Source organism: Momordica charantia (genome assembly GCF_013281855.1).
Source record: "Momordica charantia cultivar OHB3-1 chromosome 11 unlocalized genomic scaffold, Mcharantia_2.0 BLBB01000011.1, whole genome shotgun sequence".
NCBI lineage: Eukaryota > Viridiplantae > Streptophyta > Magnoliopsida > Cucurbitales > Cucurbitaceae > Momordica > Momordica charantia.
Window position 1 is genome coordinate 6,742,625 of NW_028275159.1, and position 12,159 is coordinate 6,754,783.

Consider the following 12,159-nt stretch of genomic DNA (forward strand, 5'->3'; position numbering starts at 1 on the left):
CAAAATATTCACTATGGTTCTTATATTTTTAATATTGGTCTTACTTTAATATGACTACGTTCTAAAGGTTTATTCTTAATGGATCTAAAATATAAAATATAAAGATCGAAATAAATCAAAACTTAAATTATATGGACTAAAATAATATTTTAACTGTAAATAATTTTTAGGTGTGAAAATGAAAATGGATAGAAAATGAGAAATTTAAAGAGAGAATTAAAAAACAACATAAAGGAAAAAATATATATATATATTTATAGCATTGAGTTTAAAACAACTAAAATTATTATTATTTTTTTTTTTGCATAAAACTCAAAAAAGTAATGATATTCAATACATATTTATTTGATACCAATATAATTTCCCAAAATTGAAACTATAGAATAGTAATCATTATTACCTTTTTTATGACAACCTTCAAAAGCCCGTGAGTCGTCTTCAACACTCGGCGAGACCAGCGGTGGTCCTCACATGGCGGAAAAACACTCCACACTCAGTTCAATTATATAAACCGATCTCAATTCCGACTCCGCAACCTCAGCCATGGAAGCTCTGTGGAACTTGGAAGACAAATTGAGGCTCTCCACGAAGCAAGCCCTAATTCTCTTCACATTCGCGGCGGCCGCCGTGGCCGGGCTCTGCGCGACGGCGTGGGTGAAGAAGAGAGGCCGGCGACGGAGCGGGTGGGCGCGGTGGGGCGGAGGAGGCGGAGGCGGAGGAGAGACGCCGGTGCGGCTGTTGGGAGGGGAAGAGGAATTAGGGTTCGGAAGCCGGAATTCGACGGCGGCGGTGTGGCAGAGGCCGATTTTAATGGGGGAGAAATGCGAGATGCTCAAGTACAGTGGGCTTATTCTGTACGACCAAAGGGGAAGATTGCTGCACGATTCCATTGCCGCCACCGCCATGGAAGGCGCTCACAAGGTGCTGCTTCGTAAGTCGTTCAGAAATTATTTTTTTAGATTTTTGTTGTTTTCTTTAAAAATAAATTAAATTTTCAAACTAATAATTTTCTAAATTTCAAATCACACTGTAACTCAATCGTAATTAATATATTGATATATTTCTCTCTTCGATGTTTTTAAAATTTCCATAATTTTTTTTAAAAATAATGGTCGAAAGACAGATTTTTCAATAAAGATAGAATCATTAAAAAAAAAAAAAAGGAACAATACCAAACATATCGTTAATGTGCTGAAAATATTATTTCCAACACATCTCAAACAAGGTATTGAAGGTAACAATTCCAACAATTATCCAGTTATATGGTCTAATTTGATGAATTTAAAATATGTAGGTAAATTTGAATTTTCCTCATATTTTTTTAATTGTTTTTTATAAGAATTTTATTGTTTTTTTTCACCAGTGATATATGATTTAAAATAACTTGAAAGATCGTAGGTTTAAAAACTTTGACCAATTATTTTAAATGTTAAAATACTATTTTGGTTCGTGTTATTTTAGTCTTTACACTTTTAAAATGTTTATTTTAGTACATACATTTTCAAGATTGGTTAATTTTAGTTCTTATATGTTCAATATATTTATTTGATTCCCGTCATTTTAAAAAGTGACTATTTTATAATTAATTTTTTTATAGAATAAAGAAAATGATTATCAAAATGTTATTTTAGTTTAAAAATGGAAGTGGAATTTGAAAAGCAAAATTATATTTTGCATCCATCATTTTCATATGGATAGAAATTATTTTATTCATCAATGAGGACCTTATATCATATGTTAAAAGCAAAACTCCAAATTATCATATATTTCTAACAATCTTATCCAATTCTAGTGGAACAATAACGGTAATTGTACTTACAATAATCTTATCCAACATATATATATAAAAAAATGAATTAAAAAAAACCAATCGATCCAATAATGGGCAACGTTTATATTTACATTTTCTTTTAAAATGTTAATATTTTTTCAACACACTTTAAAAATTATAGTTGAATTCTAAAATCTTGAAAATTTATCATTTTATTGCTTAGTTTTCAAATTTTGGTTAAAGATTTAAAAAATATACATTAAACATACTCATTATGTTGTATTTTTTTACGAAATACATGTAGGAAGGAGAAGCCATAGTAGTGAAGACAAGGTTGAAGGATCTACTCTGATATCGTCTCCTTTTATGGAAATCTTTTATGAAATACATATGATTGGATTGTGCAAAAGAATAAACTTGAGTTTATGTTGTACATGTTCGGTTTACCGGTTTTGACTTTCTAAATACTAGAGTATACAAATCAAATTCACGAGACAAACACATACACATCAATTTAAAAATCGACTACAAACTAGTACGTATGACTTTGGTATACGGTCCATCATTGTGGATCAATATAATTGTCAAAAATGAACCAACAAAAGTCGATTGAATTCGAGCACACTCTTACCATATATATCAAAAATGAACCAACAAAAGTCGACTGAGTTCGAGCACGATCTTAACGGTGAACGCCAAAGTTTTCGGAAGAAGAATAAGATACCAGAGTGGCCTATTTCCTTTATTAAGGTTCTTCATCTAAAACAATACTCTAACAAATCCAAACAGCTTGCAATCAAATCATAAATAGAGAGCAGCAGCAGCAGCCATAGAACAAAGCTTTTCGATCAATAAGGCTGGAAAATATTACAACATTCTTCACTAATGAGAATCTTGGGATTGGTTGTATAAAAATACACCATTTAACTGATTGACAACTAAAAAACAAACCAATCAATTAAACTGGAGAAATGAATGGGAGAAAGTAAGTTTCTAACAAACACAGTAGCCAGAACAACAGCCCTCCAAAATCTATGGTTCCTGCAGCAGAAAATGGAAAAACTTCAGATTGGTTATCGTCCCATTCGCCACACCAAAAACCAAAAACCGAAAAACTAGATCGTCAAGCCCTGTGGGTAACAAGATTACACGAAAAAGTACATGGATTTGGTACCTTATTGTTATAATGCGTGTATTCACGCATACGATACGATTAAAGGTTCTCTAGACTCCTCTGTAGAAACTTGACTGTAGTAGAAGTACAACACCAATTGTACTATCCCCAACACAGCTCCTATCCCATTTGGGGCCTGAAGTTTGACAACAAAATACTTATTCATGTCCCGAACTCGATCGAATAAATTGCACGACGAATGTAGGAAATGGATGGGAAAATGCTTACATATATGAACGGGTCGTAATTGAACAGTCCATAGAGGAAGAAAGATGTGCTCACGAGGAAGGTTGCAAGGGACAGATAAAATGGCATAAACTCGACACTCTTCGTTCGAATCACCAAATTCTGAGAGAGGTGAGCAGAAGTCAACCTTTAAAACATCATACAAAAAGCAAAAAAAGGGTACAAAAGAAGCTAAACACAATAGACTTACTATTATAAACAACGGAGAAGCGAACATCGATATGAGAGATGCGCAACTCAAAAGCCCAACAATAGTTTGTCGCAACGGGAGGTCAGCTATTTGTAAGCTCCCAGCAACAATGACTATAAAAAAGCCAAAGACTGCAAGCAACAATCCCAGCATTTTCATCTGATACAAACATGAAGAAAGAGTTCACTAAATAAAGATATTTCACAAACTTCATCACAAGGACGAGTATCACAACATATAGACAAACAAGCAATCCACCTTTTTATCCTTTTCAGCATAGGTTATGAAGAGGATGATGTAGACTAACTGAAAAACCGCACCGATCGAATTGACCGTCATGACCATAATGTTGCTTGGAGAAATGAGGGGCGAGCCATACCAGAGGCAAATGAGGCAGTTTAAGAGAGCGTATATATATGGCAACCCCGAAAACTGTTCTGTTGTTCGGTTTCTAATAACACGCCTAAACGTATCTCTGTAAATCAATCCCAAAGAAAGCGAAACAAGGAATGGTGAATATTTAGATTCTACCTCTATTAATTCATTCAGAAAGTCTTGTAGAAGTTGAACAGACAGGTACCATGGATAAAACTTACAAGGGTGATAAGAAAAGCCCAAAAGCAAAGATGTGCCCTGCAAATAATTGTCAATTTGTCATCAGGAAAAAGAAAAAAAAAAACTAAATATAAAATTTCTCAAATCATTTTCCTAGGTTTTTTTCTTTATTTGAGTTCAACAATTGGGGGTGGGAGATCAAACTAGGTATTTTGTCCAGTATTCTTCCAGAATTCCCTAAATGGTTCATTAAAGATACAAACAGTTCATGACATCTTAATTTGCTGCTAATCATTAGACTAATGTTCTCCTCATCAAAATGGATACGGTGAAATGGGATTCGTTAGCTTGATTTGAAGAAAGAAAATACAGGGGAAAAGAACAACCATTAGAGTTGAATGAACTATAACAAAAAGCAAGAAGTTTGCCGTCAAATAAGCCGACGGATTAGGGTATATTCGAAGCAACAAATTAGTATTACTTTAAAAGCAAAAGTTCGAACACATGAGCTCCAATTTTGATACATAATTTCAACCGTTGATTCAGTAGCAAAATGTTCAAAAGGGAATTCCAAGATTGAAGGGAAGATCCATTTTCTCCCATGTTACTCGCCAAGAAAACGAACTTCTCAAGCCATTAATGGTTGAATTTAATAGGGAGAGAGAGAGAGAGAGAGAGAGAGAGAGAGAGAGAGAGAGAGAGAGAGAGAGAGAGGCGTACCGGCGACTCCAGCTACATCCCTGCTAATTGAGAAGATGGAACCGAGGAGAACCATCTACAATGATTTCAAGATATACAAAACTATTCGTCTCTTCCACAACAGAGCTCCGCCGCCACCGCCGCCGCCGCCGTCCAGAAGACTAAATCACCAGGAAATCCGCCCCAATCACCGATTCCCTCTCTTTCCTCCCAATCAAACGCGTGCAATTGATTTCGTACTTCAATCGCCGGCACGTTTAAGATCAGTAAAGCCCCACAGAGAAGGAGACCGCAGTGAAGAGACCCAGAAGAGAAATCTGTCGCTCTTTCGCTCTTGTGGTCTTTTACTGTTTCTCCCAAAGCCCAGAGACTTCCACAGAAAACTTCCCAAATCAAAATGCAGAGGAAGATGATTGATTCTCTCCACCCAAAACCCAATTGGGAGAAACGGATAATTGGGGAGGAAATGATAATCTAAGCGGCTTTCGTTGAGAGGACGAACGGGAAACGGCTTATTTATAGACGCAAAAGGAGACTGGACCTCCATTTCCAATGGTGTTGTGTTGCTGAAACGTGATTTTTTATTTTTTATTTTTCTCTCTCTCTGTTTTTTAGTTTTTATTTTTTGGTTATTTATTTCTTCGATCGCATATCTTTCTCTTCTTGGCCATGGAAACAAAAACAAAAAGAAAGAAAATGAAAAAATAAGGCAAATAATTTTTTTTGAACAAGTGGCTTAAAAGTTTCACTTTTTTTTTTAAGTCATCTGGAGGTGTGAATTTGAACTCGTGAACTTTTGATCAAAAATATATTTTTAATCTATTAAACTATGTTCAATTTGACTCTTAATTTAGATTTAGAAATTCGAATATCTACTATGTAGGATAGATGCAGATTTTTTTTTTGTCGGAGAGGACTTAAACGCAATTAAGTTTATTTTCTTTGCAATTGTGGTAATTTTCTAGTTTTTGTAATATTCATTTGTGTCGATATTTAATATAAATAAAAGGAATATACCAACATTGAAAAGGAAATCATAACAAAATGTCAAAATTACAAAATTAATAAATATTAGCCGTAAATTAAATAATTAAATACTTCGTATTTGACATTTGTTAATAGATAATAGTTATCGATTTTAGTTTTTTTTTTAAACATGGTTTATATAAAAATAATAATAATAATAATAATAATAATAATAATAATAATAATAATAAAGAAGTTGGTAGGCCCCCGAGCGCAACGTGGCTCTGCCAGTTGTTGTCATGTATTACAAAAATTGAACGATGAACAAATTTTAATTATGCACCTTCGGGTGTGGCAAGAAGCTTAGGTGTTGATACTCAAGATCCAGGTTCAAGCCCTCATATATCTGTAAGTAAAAACAAAATTTAATTATTAAGACTAGTCATTGTCTCTCTAACAAGAAAATTACCTCATATATTTAACTAATAAGTTCTGAGTTCGAATCCCTACCTTTCTAAATCAATTGGAATGTTAATATTATTTATTTTATATTGCGTACTATAAATACTATGATATCATATCATTATTCATGATTTTATTTCAAAATCAATTGCAATTGGAGGAGCAGTCATACTATTTTCAATGTAGGATCCTTAATACGCCTATCAAGTTGGTAGTTATTTTGGACTCGCCAATCTTGACCATATCTTATTTTTTTACCGAATACTTATTTGAATTTATTAAGCTCTGATACCATATCAATATTGATGAGTTTCACCTCAAAGTTAATAGACAATGAGAGAAGTAACAACAAAATATTATAAGTATTTGTTAGATTCATTTCCTAACAAATCGAGATAAAAAATCTATTGATGTTTACTAAAACTATTTGAAATCGTAATATTAATATATATATCTTTATTATTAAGCTACTTACAAATGTGTCATAATATTAGTTCTTCATCTATTTTTTTTGACCGTAGATATTTATTATTATAAAAATTTATTTAATATTAACAAATACTAAATAATTAAAATAAAATTACAACAATTAAAATTTTAATATAAAATTTATTACAACAACCTTGCGTGAAGTATTTTATTGTTACGATATTTAGTGATAATTGTTTTTTTAATCAAATAATAATGAATTATATATCGACACATTTCTATTTAGAATAATTAGTAAGAACAATTTTTCATCCGCTATAATTATAAGAATATTTTTAAGAGATATAAGTCAATTACGAATTATACTCACTTTGACAAATAAAAAAATTGTTATTTAAAATGTCCAAATGGAATTATAGTAAAATATAAAAATTAAAATGAGAATTTGATATATTTTTATTTACCATTAATGAAAAGACAAGACTTTACAAGTGGTCGTTCTTTGATGGGTCGAATAATACAGAGAGATATTTTTATTTTTATTTATTTATTAATTATTATTATTATTTTTTGTGGATAAGACTATGAAGAAAACCTGGAGTCGTACATATAAAAATTGATATATATTGTAATAACATATTCTCTCTCTTACGTGTAAAATTGAAATCTATTAAACAGTAACACACGTTGCCAAATACACTAACAAATAAATGTTGAATTACAAATTTAGCCTCAAATGCCCCGCGACAATAGATAACTATTTTGTTTAATCTCGTATTTTTTTTAAAAGTATGTTTATTTTCTATAGTTTTTGGCATGTTTTTCACATTTAGTAAAAACATATTTAGATTATTAACCAATCATTTTATTTTTTATTTAAAAATTAAGCATATAAACACTGCTTTCATAATTTTATTAACCGTTTCTTTGTTTTGTTATTTAATTTTAAAAATATTTTTAAAATCTAAATTATTATTGTTTTTTAAATTTAGCTAAAATTTCTAATGCATTTATAAGAAATGTGAAAATATAGCAAATAAATTAATTTTAAGAAATAGAAAACTAAAAAGGGAGGAGATCAAAATAACAACTCCAATAAAACTATAATTCCTAACTTTGAAAAGTACCTAAAATTTAATGTATCTAATATGTTTATAAAATTGTGTTAGTAACTTTAAATAAATTGTTGGACTTTAAAAATTTGAGTCTAATAAATTCTTTGAACTTAAAAAACTGTCTAATAAATTTCCGCACTTCTAATTTTCTATCGAAGATAATATACTAAAAATATATTGACTATATATATATATATATATGACTAAAAGTCATAAGTTAAAATCAGCACTCCAAATATTGCACCTGAAAAAAAAAACGTGAGAAAATTGAATAAAACCAATAATTTATTAACAGCCTGGCAAGATTTTGGATCGACATGAAATGAAATCTGATCCCCACGTATTTGTGGGGATATCATCTTCCTCTTTTTAATATATATTTTGTTTTGTTTTTCTTTTTCTGTTACTTTTGGTTGGAAATTTTTTTCTATATTTTAATTATAACTTTTTAGTAAGGACTAAAATAAGAGTTTGAGATTTGGGGTTTTATGGATTTTGAGTTTAGTTATCAATACGAGTCATTTTAATATAAAAACTATATAGTCCATAATCCATGGAAAGGTATGTTACTTAATTAATTAATGTAAAATAATAGTCTGTTCTAACTTTTTTTATTTTAAAAATTTAGTGGGGAGATGGGTTATGCAATCATTTGTTATAATTAATGCTAAGTCAACCCCGTCGTTATATATATGTATGCAAGTTTTTTTCCCTTATATATTGTCAACTTCACTATAGTTTGTTTATGCAAAAAAGGGATCGAGGTATGACATAGTTAAGGTTGACCACGTGAGGGAGTTGATTTGCCTTGAACAGATGATCGAAGGCAAACTCTTCGACACTTAAGTGTAGCTCAGACTTAATATAAAGTTCAAGATAGAATTTGATATTTGTCACTGGAAATGGTGCCGTCTATTTCTAGGTTGGAGATCAGACATACATTCCGATAGTTGGTTATCCATGTCGGAAGCCAGGTTGGACACGTCGAAGATTTTCTGTTGGACCTGGTAGGAGATCGCACATAGGATAGTAAATGTAGTATCATTTTGGTTAAATAAGCTACCTCAGATTCGAGGTGGACATGACTTTTAATGTTTACCAGTATGAATCATTTTTTTCCGACTAAAATTCACAAATAAATATGCTACAAATAATTTTTTTAAATAGTGAAATATTATTACTGATGATATTTCTGTAAATTTTAAGTTAAATTTTAGTTTTCCTGCTTTATCATGTAAAACGTGGTTGCTTTATACTTTTCAAAAGTCATGTTTTGGAAAATGATTTCTTTAAAAACTACCCAACAAGGAATCATTTTGCTATTCAAAAGTTAACTTTTTGAAATTGACAAAAAAAATTTCTATTATTTAAAAAAAAGGATACGTTAGAAATTTTTAAAAATAAAACTAAATTTTGAAAGTTGAAGAATAGAACTTACAACGTGCTATTAAAAAAAAAACCAACTCATACTCATTGCATATAATGAGAAATTTATATATATATATATATATATATATATATATATAGAATAATTTTTTTAATTCACATTTTGTTCTCTATTGTGGAACCTTTGTCTGGAATAAATAGAAAAAAATAGATTGATATTGGTGTATTATTAAAGATTAATCATAAACTAGACTGATTTTTTTTCTTATTTTTATTTTTATGACCTAATAAGTATCATACTGATTCGTAAGAAAATTTAGTTGCTTCAAACCGTGCGAGCTTTTTAGATAGAAGTAATTTTTTTTTTAATTTTTTAAATTTTGTCTCAATTTCAGTTAACTAATAAAGAAATCTGAACCAATGGAATACTTTTGCCACAAATCCATCGAATTGCACACAAACAAATAACACACAATCATTAGTCACAGGAAAAATATACAATAGTTTGAATAAAAAAAAAATCTCAGACAATATTTAATTTAGACGTACAAAATAATGGGTGTGGGCCATTTTTCTTTTTGAAAGGTTACAAAATAAATAATTGAATAAATGAGAGGAAGAGATAAGAGCAGGTGTTTATTGTCACAAATTTTTGTACTTTTCAATAAATCCTCTTTAATGTGTATCACTCATCAAATAAGAGGAGGAGAAAAAAAAGGGGCTTTTTAATTGGTTCAAAATCTAGAATAAGATATCCACAAATTTCCAAGCAATTTTCCACAATTTTGAATCACTTTTATTTATTTATTTTTATTATTTTTAAATTCTTCTTCTTCTTCTTCTTCTTGAGTACACACTTGTCTTTTTGCTGATTCCTTCCATCAAATTTTATCCACATTTTTGCTTACGTGTACTCAACAATTTTATTCTTGAAAGTAGCATTGTTTTTGAATCTCCAATGCCAATTATGTGTTGTGTTTATGTTGTTTTTTCAAAATCAATGCTTTTTTTTTTAATTTTGATGTTAGTTGTTAGGGTTGAGCAACACTCTGACCGGTATAAGACTGAATCTAAAATTTCATAATAAGTGATATCGCAAAATTCAAGATCCTTGACCGAGGCATGATTTATTTAAATTCCATGTATTTTAACATTATTATATTTTTTCCTAGTTCAACAATTGTAGAGGTGGGGATCGAATTATCGACCTTTAGAATGGTAATATGTATCTTATCTTGATCCATGCTCAAATTTGCTATTTTAACAACTTATATATAAGTTCTACATCAATCTTTTTTTTTATAACGACGATTTAAGACTATTCTTAATTAGTTATTTGTACGTGGAATGTTATGTCATATGAATTTGAAGATGATATTATCATTTTTTTCCTCCTAAAATTTATGCATATAGAACGTGTTCATTGTTTTCTCTCTCAAAATTGTTTTTTTTTTTCTCTCAATTGATAATATAGTACTACAGATATGGGGTAGATAGTCGAATTTCAACCCATAGAAAAGAACTATAGATTAACTATTTATAAGTTAGGGTTTAAACATATTAAGTTATATAATTTTTACATCTATTTAAGATCATATATCTCTCTGAATTTCAATTAAATAAAAAAATAGGTTTTATTGTCCGTCTATTTTATTGTTAAAAAACTATATATATAACCATTTTTATGATCTCTCAACATTTAAAACCATATAACTCACCATTTTCACATATAGAAACTAATAAAATGAGGAACAATAATACCTAATATATATACTTGAACCACTAACAATAGCTCTACCAACCGCAAATATATCGACAATATATATAATATTAAATATAGTGTATTTTGTAGTCAATTTGAACATAACTCAACTAACATATATGTTTCCAATCAAAGGGTTTTAGGTTCGAATCCCTAAAAAAAAGAAAGGACTAAGGACAACCGTGTGTAAAAAATTATATGATGAATGATAAAATGTGTGTATTTACCCTGAAGAGGACAATAATGTTAGGTGTATTTTATACATGAAAAAGTTTAGGAAACATAACGATTAGGAAAATGTTTTTAAAGTATAAATGAAAATATAATCTGAGCATAGCTCAACGAGTTAATTAACATACCTAGTTCTATCGGAAGGTTATGAGTTCCAATATCTACCCACGTATTTGTACTCAAAATAAAAATGAAAATATGAATATTTAATTAAATTATAATAATAAGAATTTTTAATTAAAAAAAACACTTACCACAATAAATAATTAAAATAGATAAATAAAAATATAGAAATTGAATGGATTCAATCTATTAATAACAATCAATTATGTTTAAATAAAAAAAGAACAATCTATTAAAAGGAAAAGAAAAAAAATCAATTTTTTTGTACTTAAAAAACTAATCAATGTTCAATGTTGTTTATTGATACGCAGAAGGGTAAATTTGAGATAATAAAAATAAGGAAAACAGTATAAAGAAGAAAATGTATCAAATCGTCATCTACATAAGTTTTCTAAAAATGTGATTTTTAATTTTATTTTTTATTTTAAAAATGATTTGAGCTAACTTTCCGCAATGAAAGAGACCTAAAATCTTTGAATGTAAATTTTGTAGCCTCAATTAATTTTTGCATTAATCAAATTATTAATTTGGACATTCAAACCTTAATCAAAGAGACCTAAAATCCTACACGTAGACGCAACATCTAATTTTGCGTAATTATATCAATCTTTGAATAGTTAAAAGAAAAAACAAATAGCATATATGAATCGTCTAGCTGTATTTTTTCAACCAAAAAAAAAAAGAAAAAAAAGAAAAGAAAAGAAAAGAAGAATGCTGTTCAATTACGCATTTATTTGTTTTGATTGATTAAAATTTAGTGCAAATCATAGATAATTGTTGCTTCTACATTTGGTCATGACCTAGTTTAAATAATTAAAAAAAACATGGAATTTAGCAACATATTATGAATTTATTGTTTCTTTAGTTTGACAATTATCAAGGGGCCGAAGAAGATCGACTCCCCCCCCCCCCCCCATTTTTATTTTTATTTATATGTATTATAAAAAAGCTTATTATTTCATCACTAAAATTTAAAATATTGTAGTTTTAATTTAAGCGAAGCGAAATCGTCTTTGGAAGGAAGACGACTTTGTCCAGGTGATAAAAACG

At 29.5% G+C, this 12,159-nt stretch overlaps 2 protein-coding genes across 3 annotated transcripts; one reads left to right on the plus strand and one right to left on the minus strand.

Moving 5' to 3' along the window:
- Positions 1 to 401: 401 nt before the first annotated feature.
- On the plus strand, positions 402 to 2,270 carry LOC111012091 (uncharacterized). Of its 2 annotated transcripts, none has more exons than XM_022286120.2 (2): positions 402 to 931; positions 2,076 to 2,270. In XM_022286120.2, the coding sequence occupies exons 1-2, from the start codon at positions 544 to 546 to the stop codon at positions 2,225 to 2,227; spliced, it is 540 nt and encodes a 179-aa protein (XP_022141812.1). In that variant the 5' UTR covers positions 402 to 543; the 3' UTR covers positions 2,228 to 2,270. The 2 variants fall into 2 exon arrangements, with proteins under 2 accessions (XP_022141812.1, XP_022141821.1); XM_022286129.2 differs by having other exon boundaries at positions 402 to 921; positions 2,076 to 2,204.
- A 331-nt stretch (positions 2,271 to 2,601) lies between these two features.
- Positions 2,602 to 5,147, minus strand: SWEET2 (Nodulin MtN3 family protein). Its single transcript, XM_022286109.2, has 7 exons — positions 4,657 to 5,147; positions 3,978 to 4,014; positions 3,640 to 3,856; positions 3,382 to 3,540; positions 3,174 to 3,293; positions 2,946 to 3,081; positions 2,602 to 2,812 (listed from the first exon to the last, which is right to left on the minus strand). The coding sequence occupies exons 1-6, from the start codon at positions 4,709 to 4,711 to the stop codon at positions 2,968 to 2,970; spliced, it is 702 nt and encodes a 233-aa protein (XP_022141801.1). The 5' UTR covers positions 4,712 to 5,147; the 3' UTR covers positions 2,602 to 2,812; positions 2,946 to 2,967.
- Positions 5,148 to 12,159: the final 7,012 nt, after the last annotated feature.

Coding starts and splice junctions, on each gene's coding strand:
- LOC111012091 (XM_022286120.2), top strand. CDS start 544: ATGGAAGCTCTGTGGAACTTGGAAGACAAATTGAGGCTCTCCACGAAG. Junction 932..2,075: donor CGCTCACAAGGTGCTGCTTC/GTAAGTCGTTCA, acceptor AAATACATGTAG/GAAGGAGAAGCCATAGTAGT.
- SWEET2 (XM_022286109.2), bottom strand. CDS start 4,711: ATGGTTCTCCTCGGTTCCATCTTCTCAATTAGCAGGGATGTAGCTGGA. Junction 3,294..3,381: donor CTTCTCCGTTGTTTATAATA/GTAAGTCTATTG, acceptor CACCTCTCTCAG/AATTTGGTGATTCGAACGAA. Junction 3,082..3,173: donor ATTACGACCCGTTCATATAT/GTAAGCATTTTC, acceptor GTCAAACTTCAG/GCCCCAAATGGGATAGGAGC.